The sequence below is a fragment of the Hippoglossus stenolepis genome, chromosome 3 (assembly GCF_022539355.2).
Source record: "Hippoglossus stenolepis isolate QCI-W04-F060 chromosome 3, HSTE1.2, whole genome shotgun sequence".
In the NCBI taxonomy this organism is placed as follows: Eukaryota; Metazoa; Chordata; class Actinopteri; order Pleuronectiformes; family Pleuronectidae; genus Hippoglossus; species Hippoglossus stenolepis.
Genome location: NC_061485.1, coordinates 31,062,827 through 31,089,359, shown reverse-complemented (window position 1 = coordinate 31,089,359; position 26,533 = coordinate 31,062,827). Strand labels below are relative to the sequence as shown.

At 39.9% G+C, this 26,533-nt stretch overlaps 1 protein-coding gene across 9 annotated transcripts in view; it reads left to right on the top strand.

The window, feature by feature from the left end:
- plekha6 (pleckstrin homology domain containing, family A member 6) overlaps positions 1 to 26,533 on the top strand; it is a 168,807-nt gene that overhangs the window by 18,957 nt on the left and 123,317 nt on the right. For 8 of the 9 annotated variants that reach the window (XR_007032573.1, XM_047339267.1, XM_047339265.1 and 5 more), the window contains exons 2-3: positions 1,339 to 1,477; positions 24,543 to 24,626. Coding sequence is in view for 8 of the 9 variants with exons in the window: in XM_047339267.1 (XP_047195223.1) it covers positions 24,610 to 24,626 (17 nt within the window). In the remaining variant the exon portion in view is untranslated. The remainder of the gene's footprint in view (positions 1 to 1,338; positions 1,478 to 24,542; positions 24,627 to 26,533) is intronic. The other variant, XM_035151670.1, reaches the window with a different exon arrangement.

The following is a 26,533-nucleotide window of genomic DNA, read 5'->3' as shown; positions in this document are numbered from 1 at the left end:
TGTTTGTCATCCCTTAGTGTAGCACATAATCGACTGTAACTTGCTTAACTGGATGAGTGCATTTCCTTTTGAGGGAGACTCTCCCTGTGTCTGTCTGTATGTCTTAATTAGACATTTGTCAAAGGCTATGCACAGTACCAAATGCTTATCATACACAGTATCAGATGCACACTCAGAATCAGATGTTTTTCGAAGGTTGCGCACAGCATAAGCATTCAAAGGTTTTCTACAACAAATCTCTCTACCACTCGTAGGCTCTCAGGATGGTAAGCACTAGAAACCCAATGCTTTGCAGCCATAACCTCCAGCACCTGATTGAACACCTTGGACATGAAGTTACTTCCTTGATTTGTTTGGTTGACCCTCTGCAAACCAAAAGTGGTGCAGAATTTCACAAGATCTCTGACTAATGCTTTAGCCTTAAGAGAGCGCAGGGGTATCGCTTCAGGATAGCGAGTGTTGACTTTGGCACACAGTCTATAACAAGTCTCTCAAAAGGTTATCCCATTGAAAGGAATAGGCTGCAAAGACACTGGGGGAATCACCTGGTTAGGTTTTCTCGCAAACTGACATACATGGCATGTGCGACAATATTTAGCCAAAACAATCTTTAAGCCAGGTCAGAAGAAATCTTTCATGATTCCATTTTAGGTCTTAGTGACCCCCAAGTGACCAGACATGGCATTATCATGAACCAAGCCCAGTATCTGTGAATGGTACACAGATGGAACAAAAACCTGATAAGTGGCACATCAGTCAAACCCATCGGGATGAGCAGTCCACTTACGCATGAGCAAATCATCTTCCACTAAAAAACTAACCAGAACAGATTGCAGTTCCTCCTTTGGCTTAACAGCTGCAAAACATGTAGCTAAGGAAGGATCAGCCCTCTGTGACCTCGCTAAATCTTCTCTGCCCAACTGCAGTGGAGCTTCAGCAAGAATACTGGGGTTACACAATGTCAAATCAATAAACAACTTTAGAGGGCCACTTTCACTCTCAGATTTGACTGCATGGACATTAACTGGCTCTGCCTCAGCTGTCTCTGAAATATCAGCCATAAAGGTTTCAGAGAGGTATGGGCTTACTAAAAATCCATATTAATAAATTAATTATTAGTAATATTAATTGTATTATTATTAGCATTATTATTATTGTATGGGAGGGGTTTACTTAAGTCTGTATTAAAATGGCACAGGGTGACCAATAGCAACAGATCTACCAGGCAATCGCGAGTGACTTTTCGTTTCAAAGGTCTGTGGTTTCATCCAATGGTGAAGTGAGATAAGTTCTAGCCAGTTCATACGCTATTTAAATCAGCCCCCTTGTTTGTTTCAGTTTTGCATCTGTCGCATGTTGGAAAAGTCATCAACAACCCAGCTCGCTAGTGGTGAATCCTGCTGGGGAACTCCTATCGTCTCATCCAGACTTTCTGCGAACTTTAAGAAGGTCTCACTCGGACAAGTACAGTATAGTGGTAATTGTTGTGTGTGTGTGTGTGTGTGTGTGTGTGTGTGTGTGTGTGTGTGTATGTGTGTGATTAAATAAATTAAATTGAATTTGATTTCAAACACAAAATCAAATCAAAACATCAGCAGGCATATTAAATCCCAGTCACGATGCAAAAGTCCTACCCACTGATCTATCCCTGAAAGAAGCAAAACCACTGTTGGGACTGTTGGGCCTTTATTAATCTGCGGTCCCAGCATCATAGTAAAAGTGGTCACCTATTAGAAACTTGGTTTATGACAGTGGTTTTGACAAGCAACAGACTGGTTGTCAAGTCAGCTTCCAAAAACAACAATCTGCCACTGCAACAAGAGGGAAATAACGTACAAGATGAATGAACAGGTAACATCAGATCCTCCTTCTGAAAATAATACATCCACGTTGGTATCGTCTTATTCAAGGGAGTTTAATTAAAATTCAGAGGGGTCCAGATAGAAAACATTTTTTGAAGCAAAGGTCTGAAACATTAAAATGTCAAACCAGCATTATGATTCAGACCAATATACATTCAGATATTTAAAGTAAATCCATCAATTAATCAAATTTTATTTGTATAGCCCATATTCACAAATCACAATTTGTCTCATAGGGCTTTAACAAGGTGTGACATCCTCTGCCCTTAACCCTCAACAAGAGTAAGGAAAAACTACTAAAAAACCCTTTGAACAGGGTAAAAAGAAGGTAGAAACCTCAGAGAGCCACATGTGAGGGATCCCTCTCCCAGGACGGACAGAAGTGCAATAGATGCCACGTTAAATGGAGAACATTGGAAAGATAAGGGTATTTTTACATTACATTACATGTCATTTGGCGGATGCTTTTGTCCAAAGCGACTTACAGTTAGTGTATTCAACATCTATTTGCAGCATTGATTAGAACAAACGGTTTTGTAGCATAATGGAAGGTAAATTAATTGATGGATTATTGTCAGTAATGGTAGAGTATCTGAGTAGAAATATTGTATATCAAGCAGTCTTGTTGTAATCATAGTCCATGGTCAGCAGCCACCACGATTAGGATCTACCATCAAGATCAGATGCCACCATAGTCCACAATCATGATCCACTGCCGCCATCAGGATCCACCATCAGCTGCCACCTTGATCGTGGTCCAACACCACTATCAGATGCCAACACGATACAGGATCCGCCTTTATTATCACGATCAGCCAGCACGATACAGGATCCACCATTATTATCATGATCAGCCAGCTAGATACAGGATCCGCCATTATTATCACGATCAGCCAGCAAGATACAGGATCCGCCATTATTATCACGATCAGCCAGCACGATACAGGATCCACCATTATTATCATGATCAGCCAGCTAGATACAGGATCCGCCATTATTATCACGATCAGCCAGCAAGATACAGGATCCGCCATTATTATCATGATCAGCCAGCTAGATACAGGATCCGCCATTATTATCACGATAAGCCAGCATGATACAGGATCCACCATACATGATCCACCATTACGATCACGATCTCTGATATGCGATCCACCATCATAATCCTCGATGGTGCTGCAGCCGTGGCCCTGGATCTGCGGACGATAAGGCATAGGGACTCCGGGGAAGAAGTCAAGTCAGTAACATGTATTGATGAGATATTAATTTAATGCAATAATAATAGTGGGAGTACTTTAATGAAAAATAAATGCTCTTTTCACATGTCAAGTAAATCTTATTTAATTTATAACAGAAAACCTTTTAGGTGAAAATATTTAATAAAAAGTGTAAATAAAGATTTTTATCATTTTCACTTTCTCAGCCAATTTCAATTACAGCTGAACAGCTTTAAGACCTGCTTTTCTTATTTTTCTTTTCCTCATTTATTCTATTCTATTTTTTCAGTGAATGAAGTGAGCTCTAGCTCGTCCTGTCAGAAATTTTAATCTGGGCTGGTATGTTGTAATGTTGTTTCAAATTCCTGCTTTTAATAATCGCGACTGAAAATGCAGTTCTGTGGTTTTATCTTCACAATAGAAAACAATCTTACATTACAATAAATCTGACCTACTGTTTCAACAAAGAGGTGTGCCCCAGGGTTTTATACTTGGAACAACTTTATTTTCTATTTATGTGAACAACTTACCATCAATAATGTTATACTCAACTTTATACCAATGACACAGTAATTTATACATCCAAACCTGATATTGCAAAAATTCAATCTTGTCTTCAATCTTCTACAAGACTGGCTCTCACATAATAAAATACTACTCAACAAAACTAAGTCTAATATCACAATCTTTGGAGTGTAAGATGACATATTCACTGGCTTCAATTATCATATTTAATTTTTATTTTTTAAATGTTTTCCCACTACTCAAATTAGTATCTTGTTTCAAGTTTTATTTGTCATATGCAAGTTAAAACAGGGTCAACAGTACAATGAAAGGTGTTGGACAAGGAGAAACCGGTCGGCTCAGCAGTGCAATAGTTAAATAAAAAATAAAAGCAAGATAGAAAGAGCTTACTATAAAAAAGTCAAATACCATATAATACAAAACTGTGTTAACAATTGAATATTAATTCATCCATATTTGCCTACTATATTTAGCAATTTTACCCTCAGGTGTGCTGAGGGAAAAATTACAGGCTATGAACTTCTTTTTAAGAAACGTGTAATTAGTATCGATATATAAAAAATCTGTTTCACTCATACAAGACATCTCAAGTAATTTCTTGTTCTATCACTTTTTTTATTGAAATTCTGTGGATGACAAATAATGCTTTCTTTGTTACAAAACCTAACTAGCCCTGCATTTTAAATTAAAAGAAAGAAAAGTAATACATTACAAGTATAGAGTTGTGCAAGGAGAAGATAATTCCATAAGTAGAACATGAAACTTGGGGTGTATCTTGGTGATATTCAATTGACTATTTTTTATTCTATATAGACCAATCAGTTAATACTGCATGTGTTGTGTTCATTGATTCAATGAAGTTTATTCACTGAAGTTTATAAAAAACTTGTTCTGAATAGTTGACTCAATTCTAAGGCTGTTCTGTAAATAGTTTTTTAATAAACAATAAATATAGCAACTTCTGATCAACCCATATCTTTGTCAGGCTTAAAATACCAACTTCTGATTAGGTCCAGTCCACTTCCCCCCCCCTGCTTCCAAGTACGGATATGGATACAGATAATTTAGTTGGTTGAACAGATACAGATACAGATAATGGTGTACTCGCTCATCCCTACTTGATGGCCATCAGTCAGTTCAGATCCATCTCGCTACCAAGCGTGGAAGGGAAGAAAGGGGAACTAACTGTATCGTAGCTGGAATTGGCGAACGCATGTGGTTCAATACCACACTAACTTGTTGAGCTCACCCTTCTTTGGGGGGGGAAGTGTCCACAAAAGTCCACAAAACACTTTCGGAGTTTCAGGGGTAAACAGCGTTGCAGGCAAATCCAATACAATTGAAGTAACTGGCGACCATGTCTTTTTTATTTTAAAATAAAAAAAACATCACATAAAATGCCACCATACTGCTTCTGTGGTGTCATCCAAGTGTCCATAAATTCCCGACATTCAAATTCAAATCATAATTTTAGCATAAATGTCCTCTGAGATCCTCCTCTGGAACACCTGAGGAAAGTCTTCTTCATTCCTGTCAGGCTCAGTGGTGACCAGCGGTGCAGATGAAATTATAGCAGGAGGTGGACATTCGGCCCACACCAAACTCCCAGCTATATCGTTATGTAAAAGCATTGCCATGCCATCCACTGGCAGAGCTGGATGCACAACAACCACCACCTCACCCCACAGATGTGCTCCAGAGCAATTTTAAGGGAAGGGAAATGGGGGCTCTAACTGCCCTATCCAAACACTAGCAGTTCCCTTCGACTAAACCCAAAGGGGAGACACGGCTAAAGCCTACCAGGGGAACCACTCATACAGGAATCCCCACGCAAAGCCAATTAAACTTGACTGACAAGTGCTCTTAGGTTGTATTCAGTAAATTGAATACTTACAATTTACTGAATACAACCTAAGAAAACGTAACTCACTCAGGAAAAAATTGCAAAAACATACCAAAAAACTTCAGGCATGACGATGAGCCCCCAATTTGTTACGACCGGCTCATATGCCGCAACAAAATAATGTGATATCCACAGCGAAATTTATATGTTAAGTCCTGCCTCCTGCATGATGCAACCAAAACCCCAATCCCCACTCCTGAATACCTGGTTTCTATGTTGTTGTTGTAAACACATTTGACCAAACATTTTTTTGCTGTGTTTTTCATATAAGTCAGGCAAACTCTGGAGAAAGACTGGACTACATTACATATCTAAAGAGACGAAAAGACGGCAGAACATATGTGAGAATTGTTTGCATCTTTTTTTCCATCACCATCATTACAGTTAAACTACACACTGTTAAACATTTTTAAATGTAAGAGCAGATTTGGACTTTACTCTTACAGTGTACAGACGACTGCACCAAGTGTTGTAAGGTTTATATGAAAAACTACTTTACTGTGTGCTTCTGGAGCACATCTGGTATAAAGTAACAGCAGCAACATGTATAGTATTGTAATCATACAAGAACACATTGATGAACGTGTTGGAATTTGGAATTAATCACAGACCTTTTACATTTTGGTTTTAATCAGATCAATCATTGACAATTAAGATATGAGTTAATACTTTCCTTATGTGTCTTATGACCACATTTTATGACAAAGAACACAATTCACCAAAGTGTCCTGTTTGATTTATTATAAGGAAAAAGGAAAATGTGCAAAAACAAGTATTCTGTGTTAAACACATAAACATTTGGCTTCAAAACAAAAAATATCAGAGTTACACTTTGTAATATAAATCACATTTCATCCAGGTGAACCTCCGGTTAGACAATTCCATCATGTCACATTGGTAAACACTTACCTGCAAAGGTTATGACTGCTTAAGTTGATCCATCACCTAATTCTAGATAGATTCTAGAATAGATTTTAAAATTATGTTTTAAAAATGTTATTACCCCCTACAAAAGCAGAATAAATTAAAGGAAGTAAAAGGCAAGAAACTGAACCTGAGAATATAGAGAATCATATACAAAGTTCTGTTGTACCATCATCTCATCAGAAGATACTGAACTGGAGGTGGTTTATTGGCATCATCATTACATGTCATTAAATAATTAAGGATGTTGTTATCCAGTCTCTCTCCTCCACATCCTGAAGAATGGCACAAAATATGCTGGTCCATACATGAGGTCTTCCTTCTTTTGACACTGAGGTCCAGTTGTTTCACGTCATCATCATCAACTAAAGCTTCAGCCCTTCAGTCCCTGGAAGATTGATGGCTGATAAAAAAACACACAAAAGCACGTGAGCATAGAGAAATTGAAATATAATGAAGGAATCAGTTGGAAACAATCAGACATTAGCACATAAAATCTGATTAAAGTAAGTAAGTGACTTTACTGTCTGTTTTTTTCCTACACATTAAGTATAACCTGACAGCTTCACTACATAACTACATAGACTTACACACAACTTTTTACCTGATTAACTTTAGACATACAGCAGGTAATCACAAAAAAACTCAAAGTCAATGCTACAGTTTAACCACATTTAAGAAGTTACCTAAACATTATGTTAAACTGAAATATCACAACATCCTCATGGACTTTTAATAACTCATATGAATGCAGCTCACATCATTTACACATGTCACATGTGGCAGACACAAAACAAACGTTGTCATGTTAATGTTGGTTAAATTTAAATTTTCATGATACAGCTATGAGGTCTGGAGACGGCTGTGAAAAATTCAGGTTGATCCAATAAAGTTTGAACCAGAGGGACTACTTCCAGTTTCCAGCAGTTCCAGAGCCATTCTACCTTAGCTGCCAAATATTGTCCTGGGTGTGTTCACATAGTAACCCTCATTGTACATGTCAAGTTTGGGGCACTGAACAACGCAGTGCACAGTTGTTTGCGTTCCATCAAAGGTCACGCCATCACCATTCAATAGGCTTAAGTGTCACAGCATGATATCACCAGTGTCTCAGGGCTTCCCTGACCAAGTTTGAAGTGGATCAAATGAAAAAGCTAAGGGTACAAGTTTTTCAGAATTTTTATTTGAGGAACAGGCGAAACATAAATTAATATAATTAAACATACGTTGCCCAGCCATTTTCGCTGGTTGTCGTGATTAGTCTCTTTGCCATCTGTTTCTCCTTCCCTGTGGCAGCTCTGTTGCTGCCTTTTGAATCAAGGTTGAGTTAATTGGCCAACAAATCTCAGCTGTGCCAATCAACTCTCCCTGGTTCACTTTCCACATACCCCCATCCCAGAACTCAGGCCAGGGAGCGATCCTACATTTCCTCTTGCCAGTAGGGGGGGCTGTGATTGTAAGTCATGATTTCTGTGTAGATGTCGTCCGGCCGGGACTCTTGTCATACATGTGAAGTTTGGAGTACATTTGACCATGTATGTCCGAGATACAACAACTTCCTGTTTTCATGGCAAGTCCTAAAAATTTGCCGCCATGCCACGGTCACACTGTGTGAAAATAACTCAAACTTTTAATAACTTTTAATCTCCATGGAGTTAAGAAGACACTCACCAAATTTGAAGCTGATGTGATGAAATCTCTAGAAGGAGTTCAAGGGTCATTGCAGCTGTTGCAGCTCGGGTACTTATTAAAACAATCAAAATATAAAAGTGTCTGTGTAAAACCCTGCTCCACCACTAACGACAAAATAAGAGTAAATGTTAGACTACTGAGTGAACACCATGCAAATAAAACTGCAGTTTTCCTCCGGTAAATCTCTGTCTAGTCTGACCTGTCTCAAATGTGGCGACGCCGGCGAGCTAGTTCTGGCAGGCAACTCGAGCTGTGACCTACATCATGTGACATACCTCACTCTCTACAACCATCTATATTACACACCCACCAAGTTGGAGCCTAGACGCCAAACACTAAACCTGTTGTAATGCTGCAATAAATGTTTGAACGTGAGTTGTCTGACTGAACTCCTGCCTGTCAATCATCAGAGAGTCTGTGTCAAACAGATACGCCCCCAAACCTACCTTTTTTTAAGCTCTAATATCTAATTAAGATATTTGTTTCCATCTGACCACCAGATCGCTGATAAGAAGGAGTCTATCTAGTGAATGAGACTGTAATCATCCTTGGGAATTTTTTTTACTTAGAATTTCATGGGAGAAGTTGGCGTTTTTTGAATTTCAGTCAATGGAACCAGATTACTTGGAGCCAACTCGAGCCAGCCCCTCCCGGATCTCCGCGGTATGACACTTTTAAGCACTTCCACATAGGCTTCATCTTTTGGAGCCGGAAACTATGTGCACTTTTTATATACAGTCTATGTTGGAAACACATGGAGATCCAGCAAAGGTTCCTGGTCCCTGTGGAAAGTTCATGTGGTGGAAACATATCTCAAGAGATGACACACACTGATATCTGAACCGATATTGATACACAGATGAGAGAGAGAGGTGTTCATAAAAATGTTTAGCCAGCCACAAGGAGAAGACCGCATACACTGAGTGTTGCAGTTCTCATACAGCAGGTATCAAGTGTGCTTATGTGTATGTGTTTGAGAAAGAGAGAGAGAGAGAGAGAGAGAGAGAGAGAGAGAGAGCGAGAGAGAGAGAGAGAGAGAGAGAGAGAGAGAGAGGGATAAAGCAAAAGAGAGCAAGGGTGAGACAGGTTGGGAAACAAGCAGAGGGTGGGACAAGCATGCAGTCTGGAGAGAGACAAGGAGAGTGGTGTGTATCCATCTTCCTCCCTCCATCAGTCCAGCTTCTCTCCACTTTCTCTGTTCATCTCTCTATCTTTCCATCTATCCGTCCATTCATCCCATCTCCTGCAATGTCAGTACATGACTGATCCAGGGAAGGATGTTGAAGTTCCGTGTGGACAGGAGAGTCAGGTAGGTGTCGAGAGAAATGATTAAGTGTCACAAGGGACAAGGCGAGGAAGAAGAGGTGGGGAGGAGGGGAGGCTGATCGAGGAGTGGACAGCCAGGAGCTTGGAGGTCAGAAACAGACTGCAATGCAGCGCCAATACGAAAACACAGGGAAGCCATAAGCCCTGCTGTATATGTTTATGTGTGCTTTATGTAGACTGATGTATAATATGAAGAATGTGTGTGGGTGTGTGTGTGTGTGTGTGAACTATGTTGTGATGTATGTGTCTCTCTCTGAGGTTTCAATGTTTTTTCCTCTGTTAATGTTAATTTTGGTAGTTATTCCTTACTCTTATTGAGGGTAAAGGGAAGACAATGTCACACTTTGTTGAAGCCCTATGAGACAAATTGTGATTTGTGAATATGAGCTATACAACTAAAATTTGATTCATTAATTTATGCATGTTTGGTTAGTGTGTTCTTCAGTGGTGCAATGCTTGTTAGGAATTGTTGGATATTAGTTTGAGTTTGTATAGGTGGTTCCTCTGTGGGGTTTTCTTCTTGTTGACTTTGACATCAGTAATCAGCCAACCAAGGGGACTACTACGGCTTTACTTTCCATCGATATTATGTTGATCTAGTATTTGTTTCTAGGTATTATTTTAGCCAAGGTTAAGTCAATCTGAACTACAATCATTACATATACTGTGGGGCTAAATCACCGGCAGCTATTGGAAATAAATTGCGATCAATTATGACCTCAGTGTTACTATTCTATTCAGAACTTTCAATCACATCTAACCTCTTGCCTCAGCAAGTGGAGTTTGCTGCTATCATCTGATAAGTGCCTTCCCTCCGAGAAAACTTAATTTGCATTACATATATATAAATATATATCTATGATCATTCAAATTCTGCATTTTATTTTTGTTTCATAAAGTAATATATTGTACTTTAGCAGTCATGGTATGAATATTCTGCCAGACCTTTAAGCCAACAGCTGTGATCATTTCAGCATCAAATTCTTCACAACTCTGGGGTCTCGAATTTAACATTTACTCTAATGTTTGAATACAAGTCAGGGTTTCAATCATGACTGACAATGAATCAGTTCTAATCCAAACTTGATCTAAAATGGTGACAGGAATGGAATTTGAGTTGATTAATTACATAATAACATTTCCTATATGTATGCATTTATAGAACTTCATTGTTGTCAGAATGCAAGGTCAAAGAACATGTTTGCTTCCATACATTTTTTTTATTATTGAGTGTTCCTAGCAGTTTCAATGATTACTGTTTACATACTGTACATAAAGTGAAAGATAATACCTCAGCATTTCTTGCAAATTCAACAGTAATATTTCAACATATTGTAGTGTCCCGCCTTAGAGACGACATGAGACTTCAGCTCTGCTTATTTCCAGCTTTATTTAGGAACTTACACAGGTTACTGTGAGCCGTAACCAACACCAAAAGAACGTCTAAAAAACTCTTGCTTCTCTCTCGCGCTGTCTCACACACACCAGCGCACTCGTCTCACAACAACTTCACTTCCTTGTTTTCAACCTAACCTGCTGACAACCCCTGTCCCCCAGCCAATGAGAAACCCGCCATGTCACCCAACCCACAGCCATTGGTCTGGAACTGCCCAACAGTGTCACGTGCCCAACCCTGACACGTTCACTGACATTGGGAAAATTCAGTACTTCAACATAAACATTCTAACTCGCGTAACATCAGTCATAAACTACCAACACAAATAACAGCCACCTAGAACATAAACTATCAGTCCGTTACAATATATTGAAATATTCATCATGAATGTGATGGTTGTGGTCAATGGACATTTCCTGTTGCCACTAGGGGACGCTGTGATTGTAAGATTTCTGTGAAGATGTCGTCAGGCCGGGACTCATACATGTGAAGTTTGGAGTAGATTGGACCATGTATGTCCGAGATACAACAACTTCCTGTTTTCATGGCGAGTCATAACACACACAGTGTGGCCGTAAACAACTCATACTTTCAATAACTTTTAATCTCCATGGGGTTAAGATGACACATAAATGTGATCCCCTCATTTAAAGATTTTATTTAAAGATGTTTTTCTTACCTGTAGTCTTCTTTGTCTCACCTTTTGTTCTCCGTTATACTTCTCTGTATCACTTGATCTGCAATTGTTTTGTTGTTGCAGTGCTGTACTAAGGAAGAAGATGATAACATTGATTTTCAAATGAGAATAAAAGACCTCAAGAACTTTCACATAACAACAGAGTTAATGTACACAGTGAGCATGATTCATTGCTGCACTTCAGCTTCCTTGGATTGGAAAGTATTTCACCAGGATTTAGAGTAGCAAGCCAGTGGGAAAAAGTAGGCAGCAACCAATGAATTGGAGTCAATGGGCCTCATTTACTAACATGTGCGCAGAAATGTTCTTACTCTCCGCAGAAAATAAGTGCTTGCGCAAAATCGCTGCCGGATTTTAATGGAATACTGGAAAAGTTTAATAACAACAATAGGACAATTGAAGTCCAAATTATGAGGCATTTTAGCAGAGTCAACAGCTTAGTATGCCATGGACATGTGAATATGTTTTTTTCCCAGTAGTTTGGGACTTTGTCACACGATGACACAGCTGATATGCTTGATTTTGGTGTCAGCATAAAGACTTCTTAGAAAACTGTACAGTGGTGCCACTTTCTCAATTCCAACAGATTTTCTTGGATGAGCTTGACAGACATGTAATGTTAACAATGTATCATCAGATGTACCCTGAAAATTGTATCCCTGATTACACTCATTAGAGCATACTAATTATATAAGGCAAATCTATTTATGATTCTATAATTATACTAAGCCTGATGTATTTATACGAGAGATTTTCTTAAAAGGGAGTTACTACCTTGTAGAAAAAGGTGTAACCTCTGCACCACTGAGTGAAACTATCCCGATTTGCATTTGTAAAGATCACAGTTTTGTCATTTACATGTGAAAGCCCCCCCATAGACCTAGGAGAAGGGGGTCACTTGCGAAGCTTCTCAGGATTGTAAAACTGCCAGAAACTGGAACCCCACGTCAATTCCTGGTAGTTCCTGCAGATTCCTGTGAACACTCGTTAACCTGAACTTCCACAGAAATGTACACTTCCTTTTGCTGACGAAAATCCCACTTTTCATGCAGTGACAACGTCTCCTATGTAAACACATAGGTCCTTGATCTTCTGCTAATATTGTATCTATAACAAACCGATTTTGAAAGACCATTAATGAAGTGGCATGTAACTGTTCCTGTATTGACTCTGCAGCTGACACAGTCAAGTTGATCTCCATTTCCTTTGGTTGCACCACAAGTAGTTTACCCATCTACTATTGCGTGCGATGTATTATGCATTTATAATTAATAAAACACCAGCAGCCTGTCCCGAAATGATCCAATCTTTCCCTATCACACATTGTGATGGTACGCCATGTGGTTCTTGAGTCCAGGCTACATAAACTTGGTCATCTTTAGTCCATTTGCCATAAGGGCCTTCCTTAGTATCCCGTCTGGTTCCTTCACTTGTGGAGATGGGGGGCCAAACACTGTCACCTGTCCAGTCAACATAACAGGTGCACATATCCCTCTCCAATATGCTGGTAGTACCACTTTTATCTGTTTATCGTCATCACATTACCAGAACACATCTGCTAATGGTTGTGTACCTTTTATGAGGGAAGGCATAGGAAAGTTGTATAACAGCGTGTCTCCAGGATGGGCTCTGAGATAGCGCCCATTCAGTGCCATCCGTTCGCATTGGAATGCTGCTTTCTCTGTTGTATTTCGTATGGGCCTTAAGTATGAATTTGTTACCATTAATGATTTCCTCTTACACTTTACAAGGGGATCTGATTCATTTAGACGCATAGTTCCAAACACTTCCTGTCCACGGGCTATACAAAAAGGAAATTGTATCCCTTTTGCGACGTCGACTATTGGTGGTATCCAGGACTCTAGTTCACAAGAGATATCTTGGGTATTCGTGTGGCAGCACGTCTTGAAAAATAACACGTTACACATGATTGTTTGCTTATTGTTTGTCCGAATATTTCATCCATTGATAAAACACATTCCGTTCCCAATTTGTCGTTCTCAATTCAACTAATTCATAACTTCCCTCCCGAATATCTCTTTTAACACATCGCTTTTGATGGGGTTTCACTAATAGTGCGGCCTCTTTCTCATCTATTGATCGTCCGATATTAATTGCTGTACATTGATTTTCAGAACAATTAACCTTTTTTTCTACTACCCCTTCAGCATTGCATCGTTTACTCACTGGAAGACTGTCCATTTCAACTCCTCCTGGGCCTAGGGTCAATGTTTGGTCATGTCTGTTTGATCTGACATAGATAATTTCTGTCAATTCGTTGGGTGACAATTTACCCTGCTTTACTGCTATGACCAGTGTCTGTGTCGCTTTGTCTTGTTGCGAGTGATCCGCTAGTCGATATGTCCCTACTGTCCCTTCTGGCAGTCAGTCTTTGAGATCGTCTTTCTCCCTGTATGCTTTGCGATCGTCTAACATCTCGTGGAGAGGTGATACCGTCCCCTTCTTGCTCAGGGAGTGGCTCTTGTCTGCGTGCTCCGCATGTTCTTTCTGGGTCATCTGCTCTGCAGCAGTGGGTGGAACCAGACATTTGTGATGGAAATCTGGAAATACAAGAGGCTGGAACACCAAATTTGTCTTTGTGTATTTTAATAGGGGCTTTCTGCAGAAAGGATCAACACAGAGAGTCACAAGGATCTCAGAGTGAAGATGCATGACAGTCAAATGCAAGGATCTTATATAGGAGGACTAAGGCTGTCTCTCAGAACCAGTTCAGACGTGTTCTGTAGGCGCAGGTTGAGAGAGGAATCTAAACACAGACAACTGATTTACATATGTTTCCTTTGGAGATAAGCAGACATACATTCAGTTCTTTGGAGAGTAAATAAGTGATAAAAAGGGTCTGACAGTTTTCAGGTCATACACAGTTCAGACCATAAAACAGTTCAGGTCATAAAGTATTTGGACAGGTTGTATATGTATGTAGATATAGGTCATAAAACTTACTTTTCAACTACAACATAGGTTTCAACCAGACTTAACTATTTTTCCACTACACATTCTTATCTTCGACTTTCAGGCCTTAGGTGTTGCTAAGACGACTTTGTATGGAACATCTCGTCTGGGTTGGTCCCATTTCCTTTGAACTCTTTGACGAATACCCACTGTCCAGGATGTACCCTCTGTAACCGTTCTGGGATGGCAGCTCTCTCTCCTCTGTGGCTCCTCACCTGTTGAAATATTACCTTAGATATTCGAGTTGAATGCTAGTGCAAGAGGCAGAGCTATTGCTGTTTGCTATTATTTTGGCAAATTTTTCTTCCAGGGTGCCGTTAGCTCGTTCTACTGCTCCCTGTGATTGAGGGTGTCACACACACCTACATTTTTTATTAATCCCTAGCATTTTCAATGTTTTGATTGCTTGAGCTACAAAATATGTTCCATTGTCTGAGTTGGTAGTGTCAGGTAGGCCGAATCGTGGAATTACTTCCCTACATAGAAACTTAGCTACTGATTTGTAGTCTGGTCCTGTTTTTGGCATTGCTTCAATCCATCTACTGAATCTATCGACTATAAGATATGATATGATATACTTTATTGTCCCCGTAGGGAAATTTGTTTCGGACACAAATGCTTTGGACATATGCTTCCTTTTTACAAAACAAGTTACATAGCGGCACCAACTGTGTCAATCACAACATTAAAATGCAAATATATTTTTTAAAATAAATAACATATTGCACACACTCCATAGAAAAACACATTACACATAGCACATATTGCCCCATCCCATAATAAAACCCCATAAAACTATTGCACAATTCCAGCATCATCAAGCAGCGTTATTTAAAAGTTTGATGGAGGTAGGAAAAAAATTGTTTTTAAAACGTTTGAGTTTACAGTGGGGGACTCTGTATCGTCTGCTAGAAGGCAAGAGCTGATATTCTTTATGAAGGATATGTAATGGGTCGGTCAGTATCCTCTGAGCCTACCTAAGAACAGACTGCTCATATATTGATTGAAGGGACTGGTAGTTATCACCTTCATGGCGGTGTGTACCAGGCGAGTAAGCTTAGTTTTTAGTTGTACAGTTAGGTTGCCATACCATGCTGACATTCCAAATGTCACTAAGCTCTCTAGTACAGCCTGATAGAATAAAAACATAATCCTCTGGTCCACACCATACACTCTGAGTCTGCGTAAGAAGTATAGTCTGTGCTGTAAACGAGAACACAAACGTTCGATATGGACCTTGCAGCTGAAGGTGTCGTCCAAGTGAACACCAAGGTACTTGTAAGAGCAGACCTGATTGATGTTTGTGCCATGTATTAGCACAGGACTGTGATCCCCCACTGATCTAGGGTCCAGAACCATATCATTAGTTTAAAAGTATTTAAAATTAGATGGTTGATGTCACACCACTTCACAAAGTTTTCTATTTCTAAAAAATAGGCTGATGGGCTTGTATCCATGTGAAGTAGGCTGAAGATAGCGGTGTCATCAGAACATTTTAAAACAAAGTTCCCAGGGTGGCTGTTTGAGCAATTGTTTGTGTAAAGTACTGGAGAGCTGACACAACCCTGTAGGGCACCTGTGCTGATTCTGAAAGGGTGTTGTTGACTCTGACATGCTGACTTCAATTGATTAAAAAGAAAAAATACCACTTGATTAAAAAAGGCTTAACACTCATCTGCTTCAGTTTTGAAACGAGCAGATGAGGCAGGAGTGTATTAAAAGTTGAGCTAAAATAGGCTTTGAGGTCTTCTAAATGCTTGACAGTGAGGTGGGGGATGCTGTTAATAGCGTCATCAGTGCCCCTCCCCTGCCTGTAAGCAAATTGCAATGGGTCAAGTTCCGAATTGACCTCTGCCTTGAGCACAGACACCATGTATTTTTCAAAACATTTCATAACAATTGAAGTCAGGGCCACAGGTCTAAAATCATTGTTTTCAGGAGACATTTTCTTAGCTATTGGAACTATGATGGATCTTTTCCAGAATGCAGGAACAGCACCAAGCTGGGGTGAGCTCTTCTGCACATGCATTTAAGAGCTGTGCAGAGATGCCATCTGGGCCAGTGGATTTTTTACTACCTGCATGTTTGAAAATTCACTGAATCCTGTGTGGGTCAACTCCAATCCTTCAATGTGGATCAGCAGAGATGGTATTCAGTGCATTCTTACATTCCTCTGAGAAATCATGTTTTTCAAACCTAAGGGAAAAAATCATTCAGTTTGTTTCCTTATCCCAGATCATTATCAATAACGAGCCACTTCTTAGTTGTGTTCATGTTAGTTATTGCCACAAATATTGCCACAGATTCCCACAGTTTTTTAAATTCCATTAACATACAATTCTGTTCTATAATGTCCTTATGGTGCCTCCTGGCATCTCTCAGCATCTGGTTGAGTTCCTTTTGCACTGCTTTCACACCGGCTCTATCTAAAGTTATTCTTTTCCTGTTGATACAGTCCTTTACACTTTTAGTTATGTAGGGCTTGTTGTTGGCGTAGACTATTATGTCCTTTTTGGTAACCACACTGTCAACACAAAATAGTATGTAATCCGTTATTGTTTCGGTGGCTTCATCAATTTCCAGGTTATGAAATATGTCCCAATTTGTGCAGAGGAAGGACCCTTTGAGCATCTCTATGCTATCTCTAGCCCATGGTTTGTGGCTTACTCCTTTTAAGAACAGTCTTGTAAATTGGAACTAGCTGGACAGTACCATGGTCAGAATTAGACAAAGGGGGCTCAGGTTTTGCAGTGTATACATTTTTTATGTTCCCATTACATTTATCTTAAACTTTGTTCCCCCGTGTATCACATGTTATATATTGTTCATATCCAGGAAGGGATAGTTCCAGTTTAAAGTGGTTAAAATCCCATAAAATAAAAATAGAGGCTCCGGGTGTACGTTGCAATTGCTGGTGAACACAATTCGGGTCGTGGCTCTTGCCGCGTTTCTGCTGGGGGGAACATAGACCGCACAAATAATGGTATTTCCAAATTCTCTTGGAAGATAGAAGGGTCTCAGTGACAGGCACAGTAGTTCTACGTCAGCTGTGCATACAGTCTCCCTCACGGTGTAATGCCTACACCAGCTGTCATTCACAAACAGACAGATTCCACCCCCTTGGTTCTGTCCACCCTTATGAGAGAGAAACCCTCAAGCTCAATGAGAGAGTCTGGAATATCCTGATGGAGCCAGGTCTCAGCAAACACCATCACACTTGATTCCCTGTACTCGCAACATACCTTGGCATTGGCGCGGAGTTGGCTATGAGGGAATCAGTATTTTGATGAGCCGGGCATTTAATAATTGCAAGAGCTGTCGGTAGGTGCATTGACTCTAATAATTTAGATATGGCTTTGCCATGTGTTACCGGGGTGTTATCAGCTCTAAGGAAGCCTCTCTTCTTCCATATGTTACCATATACATGCGTTGCCCTTGCCCTAATTTACACGCTGCTGTTAATGCATGAATTTCTGCAAGCTGGGCAGAACATGGCTGAGCTATCTGAGCCACCTGAACTGTAAAGGTGTTTTCACTATTAAACTGAATGAGAGCATAACTTACTTGATTTCCTGTAGCGCCTCTAAAACAGGAACCATCCACTACTAATGTGAGATCTGCGGTGATTGGCTGATTATACATAATAAAAGCATCTATTACTTGGATACAGTCATGTGAGGCATCATCCACAGGTAGTATCATACGAGTTTGCCGGATTCACCGTGTTACAACATTATATCGTGAGTTATGGCGCTGATAATATTACTTCATAGTCTGTTTTTCTAGCTTGCCTTAAAACAAACAGAGGACTTGTGAGTAAGGCATGTAATTGGTGGGTTGTGTACAGGACCACTGGGTGTCCCATAGTCACTGAGGACGCCTTCTGAAAAGCAAAAACTGCTGCTGCTAAACCCTGATAGCAAGGTGGCAGTCCTGATTCAATATTGTCTAATTTTGTGCTATAATACGCTAGTGGTTTTTTACCTGATGGTGTTTCTTGCATTAATACTGCGCTCGTGTATCCCAACCTTTCTGTGAGATATAAGTGAAATGGATCGGAGTATTCTGAGTTTCCAAGTGCTGGGGCAGATTGCAAGTGTTTGGTACTTGGAAAGCTCCTTCTACTTTCTCTGTCCACTGTAATTGAGGAGAGTTATTAATTTGTCCTGCTGTCCATATAAGGGCCTGCAATGGTGCATATTTAACTGCATAGTCACAGATCCATGGATGACTATATCCCACCATTCCCAGAAACGAGAGCATCTGTCCAACTGTTTGTGATTTTGGAGCTTTAGTCATAGCCTCTATTTGTGAGGTGACGATTAACCTTTTACCTGCACATTATCGCCTTCCGAGATACTTGACTTCTGTTTGACAGAATTGTAGTTTATCTTTTCTGACTTTATGACCCCTTTTTGCAAGTGCTGTCAAAGCGACCAGAGAATCTTTCTCACATGGTTATTTTGAGGGACTGCAGATTACCAAATAATCCACATACTGAATTACTTGGGACATCTAGGTGTTGTATGTCTTGAGCTAACACCTTGTTGAATATTGAAGGGCTTTCTACATAGCCTGGAGCCAAGCATGTGAATGTGTATTACTGTCCCTGATAAGTGAAAGTAAATAGATGTTGTGAATCTGGATGTAGTGGCACACTATAAAATGCTGAACACAAATCAAGTTACTGTATACCAAGGTACATCAGCCTGTTCATATCCAGGAAGGGATAGTTCCAGTTTAAAGTGGTTAAAATCCCCTTGGTAGGTGGCGTGATCTTGTCCATCCTGGTCCGTCACCTCCTGTTCCTGTACACAGTTCTCAGGGAGAATTTTCCAACATGTCTTTCACTTCTCAACTGCATGGTTGTTTCCATCAAGTGATTCCATTGACGGGCTTGGCGATTGATTTCATTTCTCATCTTTTCTGTAACCTTGTTCATTTGTGCTGCTACGTACATGCTAGGAGAATCTTCTGTTGTTATGACGTCGTTCATTTGTACAAGCATATTCCGTTGGCAGGGTGTTGATGTGTTAGTTGTGATGTCTTTTTCTTGCATCATTGTGGTCCACTGGCTTTCTGGCTCTTTTTCCTCACTATCTCATGCTTTCGAGCCTTCCCAGGCTTCTGCATCTTCCATCAGTTTCTTCTGTGTCTCTGTGAATATTATCCTCTGAAGGGCTTCTCATCAACCTTCCTTCAGTGTGTCTTGGTTGGTCTTGTGGCATCTTGGGTTTCTTGTTGTTCCTCACTGAGCGGCTCCTGAGGTCATCCTTGTCTGTAGGCTCTCGCCCAGGTGTTGATCGTGGCTCAGCAGTGGCTGTTTTCTCCTTTTCTTCCCTTTGCTTGTAAGCTCTTCGGTCTCCGTCGCTTGATGAATTGTAATCTTTTTCCAGTTCTTGATATGTTCTCCTTTCGGTGGATGAGCCTCTGCCTGAGTGTTGTTCTGGTCTTTGCCTGCTAGATTTCCTTTTTAGTAGGGGTCTGTCAGGTACTCTCCTTCTGACCGTTCTGACCGTTAACTCGATCCATCACCATACTCCTCTTGGGTTGATGTTGATACACTGCTCTTTTCCTCATCTTTTTTGTCTTTAGACTGGTGTCTTTTATTCTTTTCCTCATCACTTGCTTCCTCGTTCCATATCATGGTGAACTTCCCTTGTCGCTCTCCTTCTGCTCTGTGTTTCTTCTTGCTGGGTTTTGGTTGCATCAGTGGGAACTGTCCTATTTTCGGAGGTTCTCCTCTGGGGGCATATGGTGGTGCCCTGTAAGGCCACAAGGGGGCAGCATGCTGTCGTCCCTGCTCTTCTATTTTGTCTTTTTCCGTATCCCCTTCATGTACTTCATTATCTTTCATTAGTGCCTGCATCTGTGTTGTTTTCTGCTCTCTTGTCTGAACCACCCCAACCCGTCTCTTTCCTTGCCTTGTTATGTTATATGTTAGCTTCCACTTCATCATAGCAGGCTTCTTCAAAGGTGCCGTTTTTTTGCCATTGTAATTTTCCTGATGCTCACTCACACCGTTTCTTCATGCAGAGCTGGATTTGTTTTCTGTGATCAATCAATCAATCAATCAAATTTTATGTGAATAACCCATATTCACAAATCACAATTTGTCTCATAGGGCTTTAACAAGGTGTGACACCCTCTGCCCTTAACCCTCAACAAGAGTAAGGGAAAACTACAAAAAAAAAATGTTTACAGGGGAAAAACCACGTAGAAAACTCAGAGAGAGCCACATGTGAGGGAACCCTCTCCCAGGATGGACAGAAGTGCAATAGATGCCACGTGTTATGGAGAACATCAGAAAAATAATTTAAAAAAGTATTTACAGCATTTGTTAGAATAGACAGTTTGAAGCATAATGTAAGGTAAATGAAGTGATGAATTATTGTCAGTAATGGTAGAGTATCATGAGTAGACATATTGTATATCAAGCAGTCTTGTTGTAATCATAGTCCATGGTCAGCAGCCACCACGATCATGATCCACTATCATGATCGGATGCCACCATAGTCCACAATCATGATCCACTGCCGCCATTGTGGTCCACCACCACTATCAGATGCACACACGATACAGGGTCCGTCAATATGATCACGATCAGCCAGCATGATACAGGATCCGCCATTACGATCACGATCTCTGATTCGCGGTCCACCATCATAATCCACGATGTGGCCGCAGCCGTGGCCCTGGATCTGCGGACGATAAGGCAAAGGGACTCCGGGGAAGAAGTCAAGTCAGTAACATGTATTGATGAGACATTAATTTCTTTGATGTGATAAGGAGGGAGAAGAGGAAGGAGAAGCTGGGATGAGAGGTCCATGTTTCATGTGTTCCCCGACATTCTAGACCTATAGCAGCATAACTAAGAGCAGGTCTAAGACAAGCCTGGACCGGCTCTAACTATAAGCTTTATTGTAAAGGAAGGTTTTAAGTCTACTCTTAAACGTACAGAGGGTGTCTGCCTCCCGAACTGAAACTGGGAGATGATTCCACAGGAGAGGAGCTTGATAGCTGAAAGCTCTGGCTCCTACTCTGCTTTTAGAGACTTTATGGGCGATAAATAAGCCTGAATTCTGGGAGCGCAGTGCTCTAGTGGGGTGATATGGTACTATCAGCTCTTTGAGGTATGAGGGTGCCGTATTATTAAGGGCCTGGTAGGTGAGGAGGAGAATTTAAAATTCTATTCTAGATTTAACCGGAAGCCAGTGTAGTGAAGCTAATACAGGAGAAATGTGGTCTCTTTTCCCGGTTCTTGTCAGGACACGTGCTGCAGCGTCTTTAACGACTTAATGCTGGAGCCTGATAATAAGGAATTACAATAAGCAAGTCAGGATGTAACAAAGGCTGGACTAATTTTCCTGGCATTTTTTGAGATAGGACAATTTGTTTTAAGTGTTTAAAGGACAAATCGGGATTGAAGATCTCTCCCAAGTTCCTGACTGTTTCATTGGAAGCAAGGGCAATGTCGTTTAGCGCAGCTATATCATTAGATAATGTATCTCTAAGGTGTTTAGGGCCAAGTATTAGAACATCTGTTTTATCTTAGTTTAATAAGAGAAAATTACACTGTTTATTAACAAGTACAACGGGGTGTCATCCGCATAGCAGTGGAAATGTCCGAGTGTGTCCTGATAATTTTTCCTAGTGGAAGCATGTATAATGAGCATAAAATTGGGCCAAGCACAGAACCCTGTGGAACACTGTGGTTAACTTTGGTGCACATAGATGACTCGTCATTAATTTGCACAAATTAGAAGCGATCTGAAAAATAGGATTTAATTTAATTTTGTAGGAATGGGCTCTAAGATACAAGTTGTGGGTTTAGAAGATGAGATTAGTTTGGTCAGCTGATCAAGGTTGATCAGAGAGTAAGATTCTCAGCTGTTCCTGAGATTTCTGTTCTTGATGAGGTATTATTGCCAACTGAGGGCAGGATATGGTTTATTTTATTTCTAATAGTTTCTAATACTTTTATCAATAAGGAAGGTCATAAAGATATTGCTATTCAGGGATTAAAGAATGCTGGGTTGGATGGAGCTGTGACTCTCTGTCAGCCTGGCTACAGTGCTGAAGAGAAACTTGGGGTTGTTTTTATTTTCTTCTATTAATGTGGAGTAGTAGGCAGCTCTTGCTTTGTGGAGGGCCTTCTTATTGGAATTATTTCCTTAAATTTAGCTACAGCACTATCAGGTAGACATCTAGAAAAGGAGTTTTTTATTAGTGGCATGTATTCTGATAATGAGAAATTGAAGGTTATTAAATTATGGTCTGATAGAATCAGATTATGTGACCTGGGTAATGTTTGATTACCAACTCCATTGGTGCCGGAATTCCTCCTCTTTTAGTCACTCTTGCTCCAATGTATCTCTGCCTTGCACTGCTGGCCAATGATCAGGGGATCTCCAGCTCCTCTTCTGAGACTTTGGTTTTAATTAGTACAAGTACCTTTTTAACAGCACTCAGCTAAAGCACTACAGTGATGAAAAGCTGTATCCGTAGGTGCTGTACTTTTTTCCTTTTCTTCTCCTTTATAAATAAAACACAATTCACAAAAACTACTTTGCACAACTCGTGCTTTTATATTATGAATGAGCGTCCACACTGTTTTCAGCTACTCTTATCCTTCATTTAATTACTCCCATTCAATACTTTCCTCTGTTCAGAGGCTTGTATTGTTAACAAGCAAATCCCCCAGCAAACATGAAGCATGCAATCGTCCAACATGCATTGCATACATTCAGCACAAACTCATCGAATCTCTCCGCACCATGGTGCTCATCATATCTAGCACGCTGATCATGCATCAGATGTTCTGCATTAAACTTTTACCCTCACTCGCAGACACAATCAGAGTATTGCAGAAAAAGAAAATAGGCTCTGCTCACCTCTGAGTTTTGTGGCCACTGATGTTCTGAGATGCAGGCTGGTCCACCCAGGTTGAGGTTCTTCAGGTGCTCTGTCCCTCCTGCCACTGGCTCGCCATTAAATGTTGGAGATGAAAAGTATAGTATTGGGCCAGATACTAAGTGTAGACTTCTTTTCCAACACGTATACTTTGCTATTACTGGATTCTCAATAGTTGGTCAAAAGAATTCACTGGAGATGGTCAGAGATAAAAAATCAGCTGTAACATCCTTAACATGCCGAGCAACTAACTAAATTTTTCTTCCGATGGAGACTCTCCCTGTGTCTGTAGTTAATTAGACATTTGCACAGGGCTGCATACACTGCCTGATGCTTTTCATACACAGATAAACAGTATAAGCGTATGAGCCCACAAAGGTTAGATGCACACAAAGTTTTTCTAATACAGCCCACATCTGTATGCTATTTGGGAGGCTCCTCTGATCTCTGCAGGCATGGTTGTGAACAAGTAGGGAATTTGATTAATATTCTGTGGCACTGCTCTTCAGTCAAATCCTTTATGACGAAAGTATTAGATTACCACGATTTTTAATAGTGCACTTGTTCTGTGTCCTGTTGTTGGTTTGCTAGGATATAGGGCTGCACTGGTAAGTTAAAAAAAAGACAGGAAAATAGTAAGTTTTATTATTTTTGGCTGCTAACAGAATGATTGCATTAAGAATATACCATCAGTATACTTTGAGGAGAGGTTGTTATTATCCAAAGTACTAACTGTGTGATAATTGAACCTGACAGGGTGTTTTTGCATTAAACTTTACTTCCTTTGGTTCCCCATCAACGCACATGCAAAAATGTCTTGTGGTTGTTGAGAAAATCAAAATGTAAAAAGACAGACAGACCAACATTTCTCCTTTGAAAGTTCAATACTAGTGACTGATATAATTTCGTGTGACTAGGCAAAAAACATATCCATCTTTCCTATCATTACTGACAGATATGATAAATGAAGCCATAAAGATTCAAATTGGATTAAACTCTTTTAATCTTTAATAATCCTTAAGATGAATAAATGTATTTGATTGATATTCTGTGATGTCCTCTATAACAGCATGTATTTATTTTGTTGTTTTGATCTCTGTCTGTCACTTTTCAGTCAACATGACCCCAGTGGACCAGCTGGAAAAGCAGTGAGCCTGATCCAGTTGGAAGAAACTAAACTCATGCACTCTTATCTGCAGTAAGTAAAATACTGACTAGATGTTACTTCATACAGCTGGTGTTGCTTAGTCTTGTTCAGTTTCCTTGCAGCAAACAGACATCAAACACCTTCTTCAAATGCTAATGAAGTGCTGTTTTATTAAATAAATCTAACAAATAGATAAGACCATATCCTGTAGTCAATCAAGAAAGTGAAACTGAAAAGATGCTTGTCTCTACAACATGACAATGGGCACTATGCAAGAACATTTTTGTATTATTATCCTAGATTTCTCACACAAATATTTGTACTGTGAGTTTATACAAACATGACAAGTCATATTCAACAAATGCATATTAGAATGAATGTGCATTATGATAGCAAACTAGCACAATTAATGCCGCAATACCATATCAGGCAATTCTCACTGCCCCATGTCAGTGGGGTTCATTAATGAAAAAGCCATCAAGAGTAAAGAGAAGAACTTTTCGAGTTAGGAGACTGAAGTCCTGCCTTCAGAGATCCTGAGACGAAAGTCTAAAACTTTTAGCTGTTGCTGTGTCACCTGGGGTTTGCTCTGTCACAAAGACAAAGACTATAGGGCTTTATATGACAGTGGCTAAAATGACGTCTTGTGCAATCAACAGATTTGGAACACTCATTAATTGTGTACCTAAAAGAAAACTAAAAAAACAACAAAAAAAGTTGAATGTGGCAAGTCCTCCTAAATCCCCAAATCCGAATGTTTCTTGCATGAGCCCCAATTATCCAACAAAGAACCACAGCTGAAGCTTGCAAAACTCACATTCCCCAACCTGAACAACATTTAAATCTGATAGTAGAGCTTAAACATCTTGAGTGTGCTTGAACTTGAAGTGATCTGTTGTAAGATTAATCAGTGAACAGTGTACCTAAGCCTGTAGATCAAGGCTGTTGAGGCCAGCGGGCTAAACAAGCTAGAGAAGAAATCCAGCTTCGTGGACTGGAACTCGACAGTCCGGAGTTGGTGAGAAAGAGGAGGATGAGGGAAAAGATCAGAGTCATCATGGACAACCCCTTGTAGCAGCAATAATGTAATAACCAACAATAATGTCATAACTGCCAATAACGTAATAATTTTTCAAATTTTAATGTAATAAAAGCCGATGATGTAGTAACTTGCCAATAACATTTCTGAACCAATAACGTAATAACTTTATGTTCTTTTTACCCTGTTAAAAGGTTTTTTTGTTGTTGTTTTTCCTTACTCTTGTTGAGGGTTAAGGGCAGAGGATGTCACATCTTGTTAAAGCCCTATGAGACAAATTGTGATTTGTGAATATGGGCTGTACAAATAAAATTTGATTGATTGATTGATTGAGTGCCCCAAATTGTATCTAACAACCGGTTTTAAAAAAATCCTTTACAAATGTAATAATTGGAGCAGATGATGTAAAATATGCTAATCGCACTTTATTTAAGTTTGACTTATTGGCTTGAGGTGTCACACTTCCATGACACTTACCCTTACTGTCACCCATTCCAACAGCACATCCATGAATGGCTAGATTGCTGTCACTCGCTATGTTACATGTAGGTGTTCGCATCCTATTGAATTTAGTTATGCCTAAAGCATGCATAACTAAATCACATTGTGTCCTTACTTCTTGCCATTGATAAAGTATGCGAAAGAGTTGAAGTTGGTGAGAGGTGATGTTGGTGCCTCTCTGTCTGGCTCATCTGAATTAGATATGAAAGTCACTAAGCATAGACACTAAAATGCATTGTTGGTTGGCCCTTTATCTATAACCTGACCTTGGGTACTGCTGAGCGAGAGAAGGGAGTATCTATTGAATTTAGACAGGCACTATTCTCCTGTACAGATATAGGGTAATATACAATATATATGATATATAGTGGCATATATAGTATGTATGAGGATGTTCAAAAATTAAACAGTTAGAATT